Source organism: Sus scrofa, chromosome 6 (assembly GCF_054392235.1).
Source record: "Sus scrofa isolate SSC_HxYL_T2T_F1_AM1 chromosome 6, Sscrofa_HxYL_maternal_Yorkshire_Landrace_v2.0, whole genome shotgun sequence".
Classification (NCBI taxonomy): domain Eukaryota; kingdom Metazoa; phylum Chordata; class Mammalia; order Artiodactyla; family Suidae; genus Sus; species Sus scrofa.
In genome coordinates, this window is record NC_139388.1 from 30,056,805 (window position 1) to 30,077,911 (window position 21,107).

Genomic DNA, 21,107 nt, shown 5'->3' on the forward strand with positions numbered 1-21,107 from the left:
AGCCAAACTGGGGTAGAATTTGACAGCGCTTGGCTGTCAAATGATTTGACTGGGAGCGTTGGGAAGTGAGGTGAGTGATGAGGGTAGAGGGAGGAAAGGCTGGCAGCCAGGAGGACGGTTGGTCTTCAGGGTTCACGGGACTGCTGGAAGAAAAGGATGTTTGGAGTGGATAACAAGGATTCCTTAGAGTTGACTGAGTGTGCAGTACCACAGGGATTCCTGCAGGGCTGCCCCTGGGAACCTTATCACAGGGTGCAAGGTCAGGGTCTGCAGTGTAGACATAGCAAATGTCAGCCACTCTGCTGTCAGGAGTTACTTGCCCTGGGGACCTTTGTTTTAGGTCAGGAGGCTGGAGACTGCCTGAGGGAAAGGTCCTTTAGGCGCTTGAAAACAAGAGGGCCTTGTGCATAGCTGTTCTAGGAATCATGGAGGTTTGAAATTGTGAGGAGTTGAAAACATCAGGCTGTTTTTCTGCCTTCTAATTACTCCTTAGTGCTTCTGAGTTATATATAGCGCAGAGTTGAAACTGGAATACTCTCCCACAGATCGTGAAGTGAAAAAAGCAAGGAGCAGAATTGTATATGGTGTATCAACATTTATACGTGGGGGATGGGGAATGAATATATATATATATATATATTTTTTTTTTTTTTTCCTTTTCATAGAATATATTTGGAAAGACACACTAGAAACTAGTGACACTGATTCCCCTGGGGAAGGAAACTAAGGTTTTATTTGGTTTTGCACAGGGAATAAATACCCATTGTAGTGGTGCTACTCAAAATAATAATTCACAACTGTTGCAGCACTGGCACTGACCAGTCAGAACAGATACCTCCCAATGTGGCATACCAGTACATACCAGCTGAATATCTGCTCTCTTCTTATGATTCAAAAATTGAAATCATATTAAACAAATGAATTGAGTTCCCTTGTGGCATAGCAGGTAAAGGATCTGGCATTGTTACTGCAGTGGCTGGGATTGCTGCTCTGGCTTGGGTTCAATACCCTAGCTAGGGAATGCCCACACTCTGTGGGCATGACCAAAAAAAAAAAAATTGTGTAGTTTTCCCTCCTTCTCAGGGAGGGAGAGTTCTTACTCTTTATTCTTCTGAACCTTTATGATTTTTAATGTTTTGCTTGTTGCAAAAAGCAAGTTAACAGGTTAAATAGAAAGGAAGGAAGGAAATACCAATTGGGAAAGCCATCGTTGTAGAAGGGGCACTGAGACTGGTTTTAGATCCTGCGATTCTACAAGGAAGGGCTGGATTATGTGAGGAGAAGGACAGATGAGCCAGCGTGAGTGGCTAGGGCTTCCTCAAGGCCACCAAGATTTATATCTGAGGTAGTCCAGGGCTAGTAGCTCCACTGCTCTTCCTGTCTCCTCTGAAATGCAGGCTCAGTTTGTGCTGGTTCAGTGTTCTCTCTTGTTCTAATGTGTTATCCTTAGATATGAAATTAAACTGTTGTAACTGAATTTAAACCTTCTGAGCACATCCTGTGAGTATTCATTAATATGCAGTCTGTACACAGAATTTGTTTCTTTTTTTTTTTTTTTTTTTTTTTTTTTAAGGCCCTCACCCTTGGCATATGGATGTTCTCAGGCTAGGGGTTAAATCAGAACTGTAGCTGCTCTCCTATGCCACAGCCACAGCAACACTGGCTCCGAGCCGCATCTATGACCTACACCACAGCACATGGCAATGTTGGATTCTTAACCCACTGAGCAAGGCCAGGGATTGAACCCGCATCCTCATGATGCTAGTCAGGTTCGTTAACCACTGAGCCACCATGGGAACTCTGGGTTTAGATTTTTAACATACATCCCCATCTGATTATTAAAGTAATTCATACCATTTTCCAGAACTTGGATAATATAGAAAAGTACATAGGAGTTCTGTTGTGGCTCAGTGGTAACAAACCCAGATAGTATCCATGAGGACATGGGTTCCATCCTCAGTGGGTAAAGGATCTGGTGTTGCTGTGAGCTGTGATGTAGTTTGCAGGTGCAGCTTGGATCCTGTGTTGCTGTGGTTGTGGCGTAGGCTGGTGGCTACAGCTCTGATTTGACTCCTAGCCTGGGAACTTCCACATGCCGAAGGTGCAGCTCTAAAAAGACACACACACACACAGACACACACACAAAAGGAAAGTACACACACACACACAAAAGGAAAGTACATAAAAGAGCAGGAAAATCTGGAGTTCCCTTCATGGCACAGCGGAAACTAATCCCACTAGGAACAATGAGGTTGGGGGTTTGATCCCTGGCCTTGCTCAATGGGTTAAGGATCCAGCATTGCTGTGAGCTGTGGTGTAGGCTGGCGGCTACAGCCCTGATTTGACCCCTAGCCTGGAAACCTCCATATGTCCCAGTGGGGCCCTGAGATCAACAACAACAACAAAAAAAACAAAAACAAAAAAATCCCAGGAAAATCGTTAGTAATCTCACCATCAGGAGTCAATCACTGTTGTTATTTTGTTATTGTTAAGACTTAAATGACTCCAGGGGTGGTTGGTTTCCCTTAGCTGGGGCTTTTGTTAGAGTCTGACATTGGTCTGGGTGCTAAGGGCTGGACGGGCAGTTGTTGCTGGCAGAGGAGCAGCGCCCGGACAAGGTTGTGTGCCTCTGAGTGGCTTTGCTGGTAATGGTGGTGTCAAGACAAGTAAGCTAGTTAGAAGGTGCATTTGATCTCATTTCAAAGGAAGAATGATCCATTGTTTTTTTAAGGGCTTGGCAGATGGTGGAGTTTAGTTTATTAAGGCACTGAAACCCTAGGTAGGAAATGGGCAGTTCTGGAAAATGATTTTTCAGAACCCACTTCTACACAGATCTCTGGGTCTTGCTAAGAGAGGATTAGAATGATGACTTTAGAATTCATCGATCTCTGATCCCCCATCTTGAGGGCATGGACGCTGCGTAGGAGAAGTGCTGATTGCCCATGGACCTTTGTCCCTTGGAGGCAAAGTGCTGGGGTGCTGCAAGGCTGCCATTCCGCAGGGAGGAACCATCCTCCTCCAGCTACAAGAAGCTCTTCTGTGTGCTTTTCCTTAGGGAGGAATGGGAGCTGCCCTGCTATCAGATCCTGATAAGATTGAGAAGGTAAGTCCTGCATGAGTGAAAGCAGAGAGCCTTAAACATGCATATGAACTGGAGTTGCCTGGAACACCTCCCCAACTCTTCCCCCAGATTTAGAGAATCAGTCATTCAAAAAATTTGGAAATTTTTTCTAAGTCTTCCCAGTGATTTGGACATGCAACCAGCTTCACGAGTCCCTGAACCAGCCTACAGTGGCCTTGGAGTCCATTAGAATCCAGAGGTAGGGACATAGCAACAGAGAGCCAGGGGCCCTGAGGACTCATTTAGAGCCGCCTCTGTATTGCCTCTTTCCCTTCTGAGAAGATCATAAGAGGATAGGCCAGGCGACCTGTGGATTTAGGACAGGCTCAGTGGCCGTGTGTGTCAGTGTGTAGGCAGGCGGGGGATTGGCCTTTCCCAGGGGGCTTGAGGAGAGCAGCAGTGGGTCTGGTGCATATGGATAGAGTCCACCATCAGCCTTTGAGAGCAGGCCAGGCCAGGGCCATACAAGGTAAGCTGAAGTTAATCTCCTCTGCTCCCCTTCCCCTGGGGATTCTGGTGGCCTGGTTTATGAGGCCTTAGGGTCAGGTTGATGTGTGCCACCCAGTGTTGTGGACTGTCTGGGTGGGTAGGAGTAACATTTTCTGCTGCATAATATGCACCATTTACTGGCCTCTCTCAGTCTACCAGCTTTCTCTTTGTTGCTCCTCTTAGCTCCTTTGATTTCCTTTTCATTCTCCATCCCTGCTTCCATCTCTGGGCTCTAAATCTCTCAGGCCCTCTGACAGGCTAGAGCAGCTTGCGATAAGGCACCACCAATAAGAGCTGCCATTGCTGTGTAAGCAGCTCAACCCTGTATATTCCTCCAGCTCCACCGCGTCTGGGATATAGGAAGGCCAGCATGTTTATGGGCTAGGTGCCTTCTTATTTTTCCTGTGTGCAGACAGGCATAGATACTGTTTATAGGGTAATTTCCTTTCCATAGTAATTCCAGCATTTGTTCCCCAAATCCTTCAAAGTAGACAAGGTTGGCATTTGTTCTCTCCATTTAATCAAAAATAATAAAAACCTAGGAGTTCCCGCTGTGGCACATTGGGATCAGTGGTGTCTCTGCAGTGCTGGGACACTGGTTTGAGGATCTGGGTTAAGGATCCAGTGTTGTCATAGCTGTGTGTAGGTCACAACTGCAGCTTAGATCTGATCCCTGGCATGGGAACTCCATATGCCATGAGGCAGCCAAAAAAGAAAAAAGAAAACAAGAAAAAAAAAAAAAAAGAATAATAAAACTAAAGCACAGAAAGATAAAAACAATTTGGCTCAAGATCATGTAGGAAATATAAGCAGGTGAAGCTGAGTCTAGAGCCATGGTCTTGCTACCCCAGCATCAGTGCCTCCTCTCAGTAGCATCTCAGCTTGAGGGTGCCTGGGTGTAGTTTCTAAGTGTCTAGCCACAGGCAAGTGGATACTTGGACTTAGGAACCTCCAGTCAGACACCTCTATGCAGGATGGAGTGGATGTGGACAACACAGGGGAAGGGGCCTTGATAGCAGTTGGTTTGCTTCATGCCATATACATACAGGAATTTTTGTTGTCCTCCAGTCTTCTGACTGCTCCCACTCATGCTGTTGCCTCTGTCCTCGCCCCTGCCCTTTTGGGGCACATTTCACACATGAAGCAGCAGAGTTAACACCCCACCTCAGAAGCTCAGTTCATTTCCCTAATTCTCTGACTGGTGGGGTGGTCAGATGAGCCAGGTCAGACTAGTGAACGAGGTTTGTCTCATGGAAGGGAGGTGGCAGGCTTCTGCAGTAAAGCCAGATGAGACCCAGGATGAGTGGGCTGATTCAGGCTCAAACTGTGCTGGTAAACTGGGGGAGCTTTGTAGGTCCTTCCAGGCTTGGTGTTTCAGGTCCATGGTTCCATCTGTGGAAGCATCTCAGGACCACCCACACACATTTTTTTCAAAAAAGTATGCTTGTTTGAGGCAATGAAAAATTTTGGAAATTAATAATGGTGATGGTTGTACAAAATTGTGAACTAATACCACTGAATTTAACCACTTAACGTGGTTAAAACAGACAATTTTATGTTTGTTTTTTTCATTTTTAAAAATTTTTAGACGTATAGTTGATAATTTTTGCTGTGTAACAATTTTATGTTATGTTTATTTTACCACAGTAATTTTTTTTTTTTTTTTGGTCTTTTGTCTTTCAGGGCCGCACCTGTGGAACATGGAGGTTCCCAGGTCAGGGGTCCAATTGGAGCTATGGCTGCCGGCCTACACCACAGCCACAGCAACGCCAGATCCGAGCCGCATCTGCAACCTACACCACAGCTCATGGCAACGCCGAATCCTTAACCCACTGAGCGAGGCCAGGGATCAAACTCGAAACCTCATGTTCCTAGTAGGATTAGTTTCCACTGCGCCACAACAGGAACTCCACAATAATTTTTTTTTTTTTTTTTTGCCATTTCTTGGGCCGCTCCCGAGGCATATGGGATGTTCCCAGGCTAGGGGTCTAATCGGAGCTGTAGCTGCCAGCCTACTCCAGAGCCACAGCAACGTGGGATCCGAGCCGCGTCTGCAACCTACACCACAGCTCATGGCAACGCCGGATCGTTAACCCACTGAGCAAGGGCAGGGACTGAACCCGCAACCTCATGGTTCCTAGTCGGATTCGTTAACCACTGCGCCCCGACGGGAACTCCCTTTTTTTTTTGCACAATAATTTTTTTAAAAGGATGCTGACTATGAAAAATTCCATACATTCTTGTGGGAGATAAGGGCAGGGAATTGGGTATTAATCTTTTGAAAAAGCCTCCCGTGTAACTCTGGTGTACCCTCCCTGGATTAAGAACCTCAGTTTAAGACCTTATATCAGTAGTATCTTCTCTCTCATTCCTGCCCCAGATTCCCTGGGCCCCCAGCTTCCCTGGGTTTCCTCCTTGTTTGCACTGCACTGGGGCCATGGCTAACAATCGGCAGGGCGAGGACTAAACTCAGGTCTCACTAGTTCCCAAGCTTATTCTCTCCCATCCTCCTTGCTTTTCTTTTTCCGTTTTTTTTTTTTCTTTCTTTCTTTCTTTTTTTTTTTTATCGTTCCTGGGCCAGGGATTGAACCTGCACCACAGCAGTAACCAGAGCCATAGCAGTGACAATGCCAGATCCTTAACCTGCTGAGCTACCAGGGAACTCCAAAGTCTGCTTTTTCTGAGTCAGCTGGTGGATCTGATGGATTGAGCTTGCCCATGGGTCGATGTGCTGTTATCTGCTCAGATATAGGCATGTCTCAAGTCCTCTTCTGCCACAGACTTTGACACCACAGAGACAAGGGTATAGCTTAATTCTGGGAGACTTGGGTCTCAGTGAGGTTCAGCTGGAGCGTGACAGGAAGATAGACTCTAGTTGCCCTTTCCCCTCAGTGTGTGTGACTCTTGCAAGTGCCTGGGACTTTTGGCTACTAATTCTGTTCCTGGTCCTGAACACACACATGAAATGAACAAAAAAAATTTTTTTTTTTTTTGTCTTTTCTAGGGCCATACTTGCGGCATAGGGAGATTCCCAGGCCAGGGGTCTAATCGGAGCTACAGTTGCTGGCCTAAACTGGAGCCACAGCAACGTGGGATCCAAGCCGCGTCTGTGACCTATACCACAGCTCACGGCAACGCCGGAACCTTAACCCACTGAGCAAGGCCAGGGATCGAACCTGCAACCTCATGGTTCCTAGTCTGATTCGTTAACCACTGAGCCACGACGGGAACTCTGAAATGAACAAAAATATTGAAGAAGGTACTTGAAGACAGCTGTTTGGATAAAATACACCAAGAGAAGTTCTGCAAAACAGAATTAGATCGAACCAGCTGATGTTGCTTGCTTAAATTACCAAAGATAGAGGAAGTTAAGTCAGCACTTGCAAAGGAAACTCCCAGAGATGATACTGTCAGCTTGAGGGAGAGGACCAGAGTGAGAATTTTTATCCTGTGTCTCCGTGGATCTGGCAGTCCCTCCCCCGCCTTAAAGGGTAAGTGCCCCTTTGAGCCCTGCCAGAGTGACTCTAAGACCTCAGGCCCCGTCTGCCTCCTGGTGCAACACCTGGGGATGTTCCTTCCTGCCAGTCCCTGGCAGTTGTGCCTAGGCCAGCAGGCCCTGTCTTGCCCATGATCTGTCCAGCCATCTATCAGCCCAGCCTCTTGGTCTGATGTCTCCTGGAGGGACCTGCCTTAGTCTGTCCCTGAGAGAAAGGCCTCCTTCACTGGTTCTTGTAACTCGGCTCTCTGCTGCCCCCACTTGTCTAAAACCAAGACTGGCAGCAGCTGCCTGGATGTCCCCCCTTGCTTTGTTGGACAGGCAATCAGTTTTCTTACAAGAGAGCTCTTGGGGTCACCTTCCCCCTGGCTTGCTTGGCCAGAAATTTTTGATGAGGGGAGAAGAGAGTCATGCTGCAGACATGCCGTGTCATCTACACCTTTCTCAATCTCTAGCTCTTATGTGGTCTGGTCTCGCTATTTCCCAGACACTTTGCTGTATGACTTTCTTGATCTTCCTTTGAAGTCCTTTGCCATTACTGTGCCAAATAAATACTTTTTAATATGTTGACAGTGTTGTCTTTTCCTTTTGCCAGTTTCTTTCCTATATATCTGACTCCCCTAAAGAGAGGGGTTCCTGGGGATAGGGCCCAGGACCTGTTCAATCTTCCCTGCTCCCTCACTTGGCAGATCCTGGAACAGCATTCAGGAACCATTGCCTTGAAGCTGGAATGGAGCTGTGAGCCATGTGTTTTCTACCAGGGTTAGGGCGCAGAATCATTTTGAGGAGGGAGTGTATTGGGCAGAGAGCCTTTTGAAAACACAGATGCCCAAGCCCTGCCCCTAGAAACTCTTTCAGGGAATAAGAGGTGGAGTCTAAGTTTCTGCGTTTCTTAAGCTGTCCAGGTGGTTCTGATGTTTGCCCTGGCAAAGGATCACTGTGTTCCACACAGGATGCATGCAGATCCATTCATGCATTCATTTATTCACGCATTCATTCATTCATTTACCAAGTGATGAATGTCACTGTGTCCCAGGCAAGGGGTTGCTGGGGCTGGTGCTCTAGTGTAGAGAAAAGGTGAACTTCCCTTATGGAGTTTACATATATATGTACACAACAGAGGCATTCACGTGGACACAGACGTGGACATAGGGCCTCACAGGTCTGGAGCAGAACTCATTAGTACAAGCAGTTGTGGTGTTTGTTCTGGAAGAAGCAGACAGACACTCTTGTGTTCTCCTTTTGCAGATCCTCAGCACTCTTGTTAAAGGGACACGCAGACCTGTGACCTGCAAGATTCGCCTCCTGCCGTCGGTAAGGGTGGTGTGGGTACATCTGAAGGTCCATTTTCTGTGAGATGTGGATGGTTCTTGAGGGGCTGAGGTAGGTTTGGAGGAGGAGTAGAGGTGATCCCACTTTAGGAGCTGGCAGCTGCTCCCTCTTTGGCTTCAGTAATCACCCTGTGTGGTCCTCTCCCTCAGCTGGAAGATACCCTGAGCCTTGTGAAGCGGATAGAGAGGACTGGCATTGCTGCCATTGCAGTTCATGGGAGGTGAGTGGTTACCTTTCTAGTGACTGACTTGCAGGAAGGTTCTCAGCCATCCTAAGGATTCTTCTCCGGACCCCAGATGACTACAGCTCCTCTATGCATGCAGCCTAGCTCTGCCCAGCTCTTAGATATCCCTGTCACATCCTGAGGGCAGTCAAACCTTTTGCTGGGCTGCATTGTTCTGTTTCATTCTTTGAGCATCTACTGGTGGGAGGCACTGCATGAGCTTTAGAGATGCAAAGAGACCAAGAGGAAGGAGGAACCCCCCCCCCCCCCCCCCGCACGCTCAGGATGTGTAAATGGTAGAGATTGAGTGATTTGCTCAAAATTGTGTCACGTAGCCAGGAAGTGGTGGAATTAGAACTCTGACTCTGAATCTCATTTTCTTTCCACTGCATTCTCCCTCTAATGACCACGGGCAGATTGCTGTTCTTTTAAGCCATTGCCTCTTTTGTCTGCCTTTGTTGGACTGTCAGCTGTCACGGTGACTACTTTTTAACAGTCCTTATATCTGTAGCTGATGTGCTTGCTACTGAGGGCAGAAGTGTTACTGGAGGCAACTCTTGGTTCCTAGTCCACCTTGCTCCCTGTGTCCAGGTTGTACTTTTCTATGGAATCCCAGATCATCACTCTTTCAGCCAGAGCAACCTCTCTTCTGAGTTATGTTCCTTTGAGTTCAGGAGTCTTGTAAAAGCAGCCCATTTTTTGCTGGTTGTCTATTTCAGGAAAGGGAACCTAGAACTCCCACATATAAAACAGAGAAGAGCAGAGCTGTGCGTGCTGAAGCCAGCAGGGGGAAGTGAAAGGCCACGTGCTTACACAGGAGCCCCTCCTTTAGGCAGCAGGCCCCTGGCTCAGACTGCCTGGTTTCAAATCCCAGCTCTGTTGCTTTTTGGCTGTGTATCCTTGGACAAATCATTTAACCTCTCTGAGCACCATAGTCATCATTTGGAAATTAAGATAATTTATGCTTTATAGGGTTGTTGTGAGGCTTTTATGAGATCGTGAATATGCAGCCTTGGCATAGTGACTGGCATATAGTGTCCTCTGAATAAATAAAGCTACTCCTTTTTCCCAGGAGTTGGAAACACTAGGAAGACAGTTGGGCTAGTTTAAGGAGGGGCTTTCTGGCCATTAAAACTGTTGAGGGTGGGCTAGAGTTGGGCTGCTGGGTGTGTAGGGAGATGGATGTGGAGGCTGGGTTGAGGGGGCTCTAAGGCCCTTTGGCCCCGAATCTTTGTGGAGGAGTGTAGCAGAGGGGACACACCCAGGCAGACCTGGACCAGGGCTATCTGGTCAACCATCTTTCTGGCTTGTCCCTGAGCACAGTTCAGGTCGGGGCTTACCTTGGCATCCCTAAGATTCACTCATTTGTACACAAAAACTTCTCGGTAGCTGACCTTGGATACTGGGTCTCGGGTTGTGGTCCTACCTCCCCTGTGGCTCTCTGGGACAGCCAGGGAGTGTGGCCTGCCCTGGTTGCCAGGCCTTCCCTGTACCAGGTGCCTCTCCCCAGGATCAGCTGCCCGCCTTGGCCTCAGCACAGGCAGCTGTGTGGGAGTGGCCAGACTGAGAGGCGGCAGCTGTTTCCAGTCCCTCGGAGAAGGCAAGACCAGGACAGTAGGGGCAGAATTCTTAAGGCACTGTCCCTCATCTCTGGTGGGGGTGAGGGGAAGCTAGGGAACGGCGGTGATCACCCACCTCCTCGGCTCTTGCAGCCATGCCTCACCTGCAGGCCTCCCAGAGCTGGACTTGCTTTCTCAGTGTGGACCTGTGTTGCCCCTGCCCCACACGACAGAGGTCAGGGAGAGCTGGCCCCTGTAACCCAGAACCCTGTTCCTGTGCCCCACGGCCTTCCTGAGGTTCAGTAAGGAGGACAGTAGGGCCCTGCTAATGTAACCCTGTGCTAACTGTGCCTTGGCTTTTGCACTCAGCCCTCAGCCCCATCTCTTTTCTTTATCTCCAAGGAAGCGGGAGGAGCGACCTCAGCACCCTGTCAGCTGTGAAGCCATCAAAGCCATCGCAGAAACCCTCTCTATTCCTGTCATAGCCAAGTAAGCCCCCCTTCTTCCTCCTCCTTTACCTTTTTATGCCTCATCTCACTCAGAAGGGATTTGAACTGGCATACAAAAATGTAACAAGATAGTATCAAAAAGTAACCGGAAGGGAAAAGAAAAAAAGAGTGGGGCAAAAGGAAAAGAAATGAACTTGGTGCAGTGGGAACAAATCCGACTAGGAACCCTACGGCTTCGATCCCTGGCCTTGCTCCATGGGTTAAGGATCTGGCATTGCTGTGGCTGTGGTGTAGGCCGATTAGACCCCTAGCCTGGGAACCTCCATATGCTGTGAGTGCGGCCCAAAAAACAAAACAAAACAACAAAATGAACTTGGGAATGAGCCTGAGAAGTGCCTATCATGACCCTTGGCCTCTGGTGAGTGCCCAATGTAGGGATGCAGTAGGCATGGGCCCAGGACATTCTGATGGGCTGGTAGAGGTGGGAGTGTTTGCAAAGAGCAAGAAAGTGGCTCCTGAAACAGACCCAGGGAAGGTGATGCCACACCCAGAGTTAAATGTGCAGGATGTAGGGTGAGGTGTCCCAAGCCAGAGCACAGGAGCCATGGCTCAGGGGGCCTGAGGCAGGTCACAGCCTAAAGCCTAGACAAGTGGAGTTCCCTGGAGGCTTAGCGGGTTAAGGATCTGGGGTTGTCATTGCTGTGGCTCAGGCTACTGCTGTGGCACGCGTTAGATCCCTCGCCTGGGAACTTCTGCATGCTGAGGGTGCAGCCAAAAAGCAAAAAGCAAAAGACAAAAACCTTGTACACATCTGGGCAGTGACAGGACTAGGAACTAGGCTGGCGGTCATGAGGTACTGATGATCAACCCAAACGTTTAGCATAGGACAGCAGTGCCCTTTTGTCACCAGGGAGCTGGCCTGTATAGGCCAGTCGGGAGTCCATCTCAGCCCTATACTTGCCTGATGGTAGGTTGGGAACAAAGAAGTTCTGAAGCCCTGACAAAAGGCATGCCTAACTGGAGTAGGGAGGGAGGGAGCCAGGCCTGGACTTCCAAGGAGTGTTAGCGGATGGCTTGGAGAAAGGGTAGGACTGTGCAAGACCCTGGACCCTGTTGTTGCTGCTGTCACCTGAGGGGGGTTCCCTCTACCCCTGTCCCTGCACACAGTGCTGTCTCTGCTGAGGCTGCTGCCTAGCTCCTAATAAAACAGACAAAGACAGAGCGATTTCCAAGGGGGCCCTTGCAGGGTGGCAAGAAGGGAAATTGTGACCAACCTGGGCCTCTTTCCTTCCTCTCATGACCACCACTGTGTCTGTTCCCTCTCCAGGGTTTTGACCCAGCCATTAGTAGGCATACGGGAGCCCCAGCCTGGGGGTTTTCCTGTGATCCTGCATCCACTTACAGACCCCTGTCCTTCGGATGTGGGCTGGCTTTAGCCACTGTTCAGGAGGAGGGGGGGCGGAAGGTAAAATTTCCAGAGTACCTATTAAGTACCAGGAACGTTTGAGCTGCTTTGCTCTTACCTCACTTGGTGCTCCTGAGCCCGAAGTGGGGTGTGTGTTACAGTCTCCAGTCTCCCAAAGCTCCCACAACCGAAGGACGCGGTCGCACACTCAGTAAGTGGCAGATCTGGGAGTAGCCTTTTTCTAAAAATGCTGGTGTGAGGATCGGGTTACCCCTCAACCCTTTGTTGCTTTTCAGTGGAGGATCTCACGACCACATCCAAAAGTATTTGGATATAGAGGACTTTCGACAAGCCACGGCAGCTTCTTCAGTGATGGTGGCCCGAGCAGCCATGTGGAACCCGTCTGTCTTCCTCAAGGAGGGTCCACGACCCTTGGAGGAGGTCATGCAGAAGTACATCAGATACGTACGTCTATGCATTTTTTTTTGTTTGGCCATGCCGGCAGCACACAGAATTTCCCAGGCCAGAGATCAGACCTGAACCACAGCAGTAACCTGAACCACTGCAATGACAATACCAAATCCTTAACCAATAGGCCACCGGGGAACTCCTCTGTACTTTTTTAAAACGAACATTTCTTACTGTTCACCACTTTTCTACAGAAACTGCTTTGGGTGAGCCTCCAGCCCCCAGAAGCCCAGGTTGTCCCCCTCCTTTTCTTTTTAGTATAGTGTAGCATTGGGTCTCCCTGGATGTGGTGTGAAGAGAGTGGGGTGCTGGGGACGGGTGCCATTATCCTCTTCTAAAGCTTCCAAGATGAGGGGGTCATGGCAAGGGCCTCTGGATCCAGGATGCTTTTGGAGCCCCAAATACATGATGCCTTTCTCTTAGTCTCCTGTCACCCCTCTGCACCCTATACATACATACAGATGCACAATGACAGTGGCCTGTGTGTCACTGAAGATGCTCATGCCAGTGGGTCAGCCCGAGCAGCCACAGCCAGGAGGAGCCATTGTAACTATTGTTCTTGAGGACAGATTCTCTCCTTAAAGATGTGTCACCTGGTCATCAGTCATAATCACTTCTAAAACTCTTGGAGTTCCTATCGTGGCTCAGTGGTTGACGAATCTGATTATCCGTGAGGACACGGGTTCCCTGGCCTCACTCAGTGGGTTAAGGATCTGGTGTTGCTATGAGCTGTGGTATAAATCACAGATGTGGCTTGGATCCTGAGTTGCTGTGGCTGTGGTATAGGCCAGCGGCCACAGCTCTAATTTGACCCCTAGCCTGGGAACTTCGATATGCAGTGGGTGTGGCCCTAAAAAAGACAAACAAACAACTAAAACTCTTGTCTCGCTGATTGCCAGAATGCTTTAACCTGTGATTTGGGAAATAGCCTAACTTTAACCTTCTCAAGAAATAGCTTTCTCTTCTCACCAGGAGTTTAACGGTAGTGCCAGGGGCATTTCCCAATAAAGGAGTTTTTTGGCACCTACCCTATCCCTTTGGCACAACCCTGGAACTCTGTGGGATCGTGTGACCAGCTGTGCATGTCTGTAGGCAGAGATGTGATTTGGGCCTGAGTGGAGAGCATGGCCCTCACCCCAAGCAGACGTCCTCCCTCTTCTTCAGTCCTGGAGCTCCACCTGCCTGGGGGGTCAGGAGCTTCTCAGATCCTCCGACCACCATGACCATGCCTGGGCAGTTGTGGCTGCCATGGCATGTTGGTGTCCCCAGGGCTGTGCAAGCTGGGGGTGACAGGCCCTGAGGCCTGTGTCCAAAGCTGGGCAGCCTCTGCTCTACAGCTCCTTCTGCTTGATGCTTTGGCCTTCATCTCCCTGGTTCTTGGTATCCCATTGGGCAGGTTGATGACCAGGCTCTCCAGTGGCCTGGGTCAGCCAGAGGCAGCTGGGGGTTCCTCAGTCTAGGTCGGCTGGCTGGCAAGTCTGTGGCAGAGAAGGCACATTCCCTAGCCTAACTTGCTCAGTGGGCGAAAGGTGATGTTATCATTCCTGCTCAGCCTGTCCCTTGGCAGCTCCTCAAGAGAGTGTGTTGGGCCAGAGAAAGGGAGCAGCTTTCAAGGCTGCTTCTGGTCCGGCCAGGTGCCTCCTGTCCCAGACAAGCTGAATGAAGGCTTTGCTGGTGGCCAGGGCTTTCCCCTGTGGGCTCTGTCCTGAGTGTACCATGATGTCTGCAAGGCAACAAAGACATAAGACCAGGTGGAGGTATTAGATGGGTGTTGGGGGCAAAGTGAGGGTGGGTTCTGGGAGGCTGGGGCACCCTTTACCCACTGCTTTCCCGGCCTGCCGCAGCCAGGCCAGCTCCCGCATGTCCCTGGGTAGTTGTCTTGCCTCCTGGAGCCTGTATTTCCCAGTCTGAGTAGTGGTAACAGCTGCACCACACGCTTGTCTGGCTCGATGAAGTGATGAGTAACACATGCGAACATGCTTGGTCGATGGCGCTGTGCTTTTCCTGTGGAGGGGGAAATTGGAGACAGGCTGTTTAAGATATGGGAAGGGCCGGTATCCACTACGTTACAAGGAATAGTCCTGGCACTGGTCCTGCCATACCAGGCGCTGGTCCCCTTTCCCCACCTTGGAGGATGCCCAGCAGCAGGTCCTCTGTGGTAGCTGATGCAGGAGGGGCCCCCTGCACATCTGGACCTTAGTCAGACTGTCCGGTAGAGTGTGCTTCTCAGCTGTGAGCCTCAAGCATTGTGTCACTAACTGGAGGAGTTGGTGGCCAGGATGGAGGTGGTTCTTTTATGGAGTCACCCTGCCTTGGCTGCAAGCACACCTCTGATATCCCCTCAGAGCCCCTTTCCCTGCCATCAGAGCATAGCTCAGGCCTCAGAGCCTGCCTGGTAGGCGGGGGGCTCATGGCAGTTCTTCTCTCAGGCGGTGCAGTATGACAACCACCACACCAACACCAAGTACTGCCTGTGCCAGATGCTACGTGAACAACTGGAGTCGCCCCAGGGAAGGTTGCTCCATGCCGCCCAGTCTTCCCAGGAAATTTGGTGAGAGGGGCAATGGGCTGTTCATCTGGCCTTGCAGACATTACCCAGACTTGACCCTGAGCCTGAAGCTAACTCTACCAGGGGTGCCTGGGAGACTGCTCCTGGAGGTGGATGTGCTGGAGTGAGGAAGTGGTACAGCCTCGCCTCGCAGAAGCGGGTACTTACAGAGCTTTAGAACTTCCCATTCCTGGACTGATCTCAGCAGCAGAGCTTCGGGAACTAGGGCACTAGTAGGATGGAGGAATTCTAGGGCTGGGCTCTTTCTCACGGCAGGCCACCAAGATCCAATGGTTAGGAGAGTTGGGGTTATAGAATGGAGGCCCTGGCCTGAGCCTATACTCACATCCTGTCACTCTGTGGTCTAAGAGGCCACCTCTTGGTCCTCTAGATCTGCTAGAGCTTCAGCTCAGGTGGTTAATATTTGGGGCCCCTCACTACCTGGTCTAGTGCCTGTTCCCAGAGCTCCCTGTCTGCCTGTGCTTGTACCGGTTCTTCTGCCTGACAACTCTCTGTCATGTTAGCTGTCTACACCCTCCCTCCTCCAGAGCCTTTCTGAACCATGCTTGCCCACAGGCATCCATCTTTGTGAACGTCTTCCAGCCCTCAAAATGCTTCCTGGAGGGAAGAGCCTTGCCAGAACCTTCCTCCTTACCCTGGGCTTGTGGTGTTCTTTCTGTCCCTACCCCACATAGCTTAACCAACTTCACCTAGGTATCTTGTGAGTTCATGAGGATAACTGTCAAGAGTGTCACTCTGTAGCTCTGGATGGTACCTCAGTTAAGGCTTGGCCTAACTGTTTGTGGTCAGGGCAGGAAGTGGGGAACCAGTCGGTGGTCAGGCCTCCGTGTCTTCCCTTATGGACTAGGGACAGCTGCCTGTGTGTTCTTCCTCAGAAGAGAAGCTGGGCTTAGGTGGTACAGGTGACCTTCAGAACCTTTTCCCTCAGCCCGGCCTGCCCTCCAGTGCTCATCCTCAGGGGCCCATGTTCACGTGCCATCTTTCTGTTCAGGTGACCATAGGGAAGGTAGGAAGCACCTTCTCTGATGGCCAGGCTGGGTGGTACTTTGGTGTGTGGGGGCCTTTCTCATTGGTGGGACCTTGGGCTCCTGCAGTAGTTGGGCTCCTGCCATTAAGGGGCTTGCCCTGCTCTGCTTGTCCCTTCCTAGTGAGGCCTTTGGCCTTGGTGCCTTCTACAAGGAGACCACACGAGAGCTGGAGGCCCGGCGGGCCCAACTCTTGGCCAGGAGCCCAGAGGAGACAGAAGAGCCAGCCGAAGACACCTCTGGCGTCATTAAGATGGCTGTCAAGTTTGACCGGTAGGTGTCCAGTTTGGCTCCAGCTTGGGCCAGGGCCAGTGTCCTCAGGCCGACTGGACCAACAAGCTGGCTGCTGCACATTGTGAATGCCAAGCATAGGGATCACAGGTCTCCTTGGTTTGGCCGCTTGTTCTGTTTGAAGCAGCCCAAAGAAAGTACTTTGGAGCAGATAGTCCCTGAAAGCCCAGGCCGCACTGTCAGGTGTGCATGTTGTCCCTCGGGTTACTAGACCATTTCCCTGACCTACCCCCTCCCCCACCTTAGGCCGGGGGGACTTGTTCCCTTCTGTTCCTGCAAGTCTGTGTTTTTTCCTTGGTCTTGAGGAACTAGCTGCCTATAAGGTGCTCCCCAATAGCACTGAGACCTTGGTCCTCACCTGGCTGAGTAGCCCACCGTCACTACCCCTCGCTAGCCCTGTGATGCCCTCTCTAGGCAGAACTAGCTTCATAGCAATTATTGCCTCAGACTGCGACTCAGTTTTGAATGGGGCCCCCATCCTTGTCCTCTGTGATCTGGGATCTGAGCCTTTCTCTGGTCCCCGGGCCCAGACCAGGAGTCACTCTTGTCTGGCAATGACTTGGGAGCAAGGATGTGGGCACAGCTGTTGAGCAGTCATATCCAGGGAGAGCTCCTAGTGGGAAGTTGGAACATGGCACTTGCCACCCTGTTACTGACTGTCCCTGAAACCAGAGCCTACTGTGCCCAAGGCAGCAGGGGATCACCCTGGCACATGGTGGGCATAAGCAGGGTGGGCACTGAGCTAGCTCCTGCGACCACCATGTGGCTAGTCGTGTTCCCCACTCCTACCCCCTCGCTCCTGACCTTGTCTTGAGAGGAAAACTGTACCTTCCTTCTTGGCTGTTGAAGGCTGTTTTCCAGGCTGGAGCTCAGAGTGCTGGAGTTCACTTCCCACCCCAATTCTCTGAGCAGCTAAAGTTCATCTTCCCTTTAGGTAGAACTCAGGCCCCAAGCCACTGGTAGGACAGAAATGGGAGCTCAGGGGAATAGGTACAGGGGTCTTAAGGCAGCAGTGTGTTGTCTCAGTTCCTACAGCTCCTACCAGGACCTGAGTAGGGCCGCTGCTGAGGAATGGGGTGCTGATGGGCCATGACTCCCTCTTCTCTTACCCTAGGAGAGCATACTCGCCCCAGATCACCCCTAAGATGTGCCTGCTGGAGTGGTGCCGGAGGGAGAAGTTGGCACAGCCTGTATATGAAACGGTGAGTTCCTGGCTGTGGCCTGCCCTGCGTCCAGCCCTTGGCACTCTCACAGCTGCTGCCATCCACATCTCGTACCAACTCCAGACTGCTTGGCTGGAGCCTGGCTTTGCCCTCCGTGGGCCAGTTGCTGCGAGTTCCTTCCCTTTGACATAGACCTGTTGTCTACTTCTGGCCACTGAAACTGAACTAGAGCCATAAGTAAGGGGCCACTTGGGCCAGTCCCTGCTGGTGGCGTTGCTTAGACACGGGAGATTTCTCTGGAAAGGACTGATTGGCTTAAGCAGGATGCTCAAATCTAAAAGTTAAACTGACATGTTTTGGGCCAGGCCTCAGCCAGTGGGGCATAGAATTGGGGCCCCTCAGTAGAAACTTTGAGACAGTCTTGCTTCACTTCCTTTGGTCCCTATGGGCATGCCTGTTTGGGTTGCTCTGTCTCTTCTGGACTGACCTTCTGACCTTGTACCTTCTGGGCCTTGTGTCCCCTTCTGCCAGAGTGACTTTTCCAAAATGAATCTGCCCTCTGTCTCTTGCTCACATCCTCATCAGCTCCCCAGCGCCTTTGGGATCAAGCCCTACCACCTCAGCACGGAGCACAAGACCCTCACATGTCTTTCTGCTTCAGGTCTCATCCACTTGGCTCTCCGTCTGCCACATCACCTGGTCTCTCTGCCAGGCGTACCATCTTTGCCCCAGTCCTTGTCCCCTTTACCATCGTCCTTTCTCACCCTTTTGCCATCTGGTGAACTCCTCCTCATCTGGGGGGACCTGGCCCACACAGATGTCAGTAGGAGGAAGCTCTGTAGTCACATGCAGCTAAGGGCTCTCATGGCCCTTTGCTTAGGTCCATGACAGAACTCCTGACAGGCATACTGGCTATTTCGTGTTCATTGACTGTGTATCTGCATTTCTTCCCTGGAAAATGCACCAGACACTTCTACTGGGGAGGAGCATGTAATAAAGGTAGCCTTCATTTGACTTAGGTGGGAAGTACTTCCTTTTATCTGTCTTTCTTGTGACCCTGGCAGGTGGGTGTCCAGGGCTTGTCCCTCTTGCAGCCATCCCTGTTTCCTTTGCTCTCTCTGTACAGGTTCAGCGCCCCATGGATCGCCTCTTCTGCTCTGTTGTCACTGTTGCTGAGCAGAAGTACCAATCCACCTTGTGGTGAGTTTCCTCATCAGTGGGCATGAGGCTTGGCCAGGTGGGTTGAGGGGTGGGGTGGTGTCTGATCCTAGCATTAGCCCGGGAGGGCTGGGGGATGGCTTACCTGGGCAGTGGTGTCCCTGGGCGATGACCCCTTCCCCAGTTTTGTCAGAATCTCTGCCATGGGTGTGTAGAGTCAGGCCTCCCAACTTCTAGTCCTATAACCGGTCTGCCTGCCTCCCTGCCTTATTGCCCCATGCCTCATCTGCCCAGGGACAAGTCCAAGAAACTGGCGGAGCAGGCTGCAGCCATCGTCTGTCTGCGGAGCCAGGGCCTCCCCGAGGGTCGGCTGGGTGAGGAGAGCCCCTCCTTGCACAAGCGCAAGCGGGAGGCCTCTGACCAAGACCCTGGGGACCCCACAGCTCAGGAGCCAGCTGTGCCTGGGGAGCTCTGCAAGAAGCCCTTTGTAGCCTTGGCAAGCGGTAAAGAGAGCCCCCTGCAAGGCTGGTGACTTCCATCCCTCCCCTGGTCACCCCCTCCTTGGGCCTGGCCCTAGGATGGCTGTGGGTGCAGAGTGTCAGCCAGATGCCATTGGACACTTTGCTGCCCCTGCTCAGCAGGAATTGAGAGGCCAGCACCTGGAGCTCAGGCCAAGGGGTGCCCCGAGTGCCCATCTCCCTTGGTGGGTCTGAGTAGCAAGCAAAACTCCCAGTGACCTCAGTATTTTCTTTGAAAACAGGAACTTTTCAGGTGGCACCTCCCAACCTGACATTGGTACAGTGCAATAAAGACACCCTCCACCTTTACCCATGGCTGGCTGCTTCAGCCTTGGCACCTTCACATACTGACTAATGTCCTGGCATAATTATTCTATCCCCACCCTCTGCAGAGCTGGCGCTTCCTAAAACATTTCTCCTCATCCTAGAAAGCTGGGGGTTGGGGTATCACCTTTAATGCTCACTGGACTTGAGCTGAACCAGGAAAGCCCAAGAAGCCCATTCTTCTGATGGTAAACCTGAGGCACTGGCCATCAGTTGCTTTTCCTGTTGAGAGGTAATAGAGAATCTGGGGGGACGATGAGGATATCTGATACCCCAGTAAGGGTCCAGCCCAGGCAAGTGTGGATTGCTAGGTCTAAATCCCACCTAGCTGGAGCTCAGACCTGTGAGGTACCTGTTCTGGGCAGAGGACATGGGAGACTGCTGGTGACAGCAATTTGGGGCCCTTGCAATTGCCCGCCCACACGGCTCACCACCCCCTTCCCCCCCTCCCGCCTTCCGCCCCCACCATCCCCCTTTGGGCCGGAAGGAAGTGGCAGATTCTCTTTAATTTCCTCTTGGCAGTGAGAAGCAAACAATCGGCTACCACATCTTGTGGGGCCTCCCCCGCTTACTGGGAGGGGCCTTCTGACCTGGCGGGTGTTCTGACCAAAGGTCCCTGCCCAGCACCACCCCTGCTTCCTCAGCTGTAAACAGGCTGCTTCTCCTCCCCTTTGCAAAGCTCTGTGGGGACAGGGGATTCCCCTCTTGGCCAAGGCCGTGCTCCTCCCTTCTCCTCAGGGTCAGGCCCCTGTGCTAGTCCACACCCCTGGCCCTGTTGACCCGAGTCAGGGGTTGGGCCGGTGAGGCCCCTGTCTGCGTCCTGGGCAGCCCCTCCCTGCACCCACACTTGCCCTTCTGCATGCAGATAAGAATACCACGCTAGCACTGCTCGTTGCTTCCCAGAGCCCATTACTTCTGACCTTGGGCAAGTCCTTGCTGGGCCCAAGGGCCCTTCGCTGGGAGTGGAATCGGCTCAAGGCTTCCTGCTTGAGGCTGACTGGAAGATAAATAGACCAGCCCTGCGGTAGAGACTGTAGCTAATGGGGTCACTCCATACCAAGGCTGACCTGACTAACTTCCCAGGCCAGACTAACTTCCAGAGAAGGGCCCCCACCCAGGAGAGAAACCGAGGTTTGGTCCAGTCTCAGCCCTCAAGCTTTAGGCACCATTTATTTCTGATTTTTCAAAAAACTGTTTTAGTCAAAAAGCTGCCTTGGTCTTTCCTGATACTCCACCCAAAACAGGAAAGACGGAGAGGCTCCAGTGGACCCCTTCCATAATCCTGAGCTAGTCAGAGATTGTGGGAGGACCCTGTGTGGGCCAGGTACCAAGTCTTAAGATCCATTTCCGTGGGGGCTTGGGCTCTGTGCTCAGACCTCTTCTCCCACCAGTCTGATTTCCCTGGGGAAGCCCCTTCTCTGGAGGGGTTGGATTCATTTCTGGACTATGGGGAAGGAGAGGTCAGCTGTGAATATAGAGGTTAGAGTGTGGGGACTTTAAGGGCCCAGGAAAAGTAG

The 21,107-nt window shown here is 51.3% G+C and overlaps 1 protein-coding gene across 13 annotated transcripts in view; it reads left to right on the forward strand.

Moving 5' to 3' along the window:
• Positions 1–19,617, forward strand: part of DUS2 (dihydrouridine synthase 2) — a 43,914-nt gene extending 24,297 nt beyond the window's left edge. For 7 of the 13 annotated variants that reach the window (XM_084960092.1, XM_084960095.1, XM_013988513.3 and 4 more), the window contains 10 exons: positions 3,056–3,103; positions 8,355–8,420; positions 8,588–8,658; positions 10,623–10,709; positions 12,371–12,539; positions 14,972–15,093; positions 16,260–16,409; positions 17,542–17,629; positions 18,717–18,790; positions 19,043–19,617. In XM_084960092.1, coding sequence (XP_084816218.1) covers positions 3,056–3,103; positions 8,355–8,420; positions 8,588–8,658; positions 10,623–10,709; positions 12,371–12,539; positions 14,972–15,093; positions 16,260–16,409; positions 17,542–17,629; positions 18,717–18,790; positions 19,043–19,280 — 1,113 coding nt within the window. In that variant the 3' untranslated portion in view covers positions 19,281–19,617. Of the gene's footprint in view, positions 1–3,055; positions 3,104–3,235; positions 3,321–5,293; positions 7,102–8,354; positions 8,421–8,587; positions 8,659–10,622; positions 10,710–12,370; positions 12,540–14,971; positions 15,094–16,259; positions 16,410–17,541; positions 17,630–18,716; positions 18,791–19,042 lie in introns of those variants that run through there. The other 6 variants (XR_014805772.1, XR_014805770.1, XR_014805771.1 and 3 more) reach the window with 3 other exon arrangements.
• Positions 19,618–21,107: the final 1,490 nt, after the last annotated feature.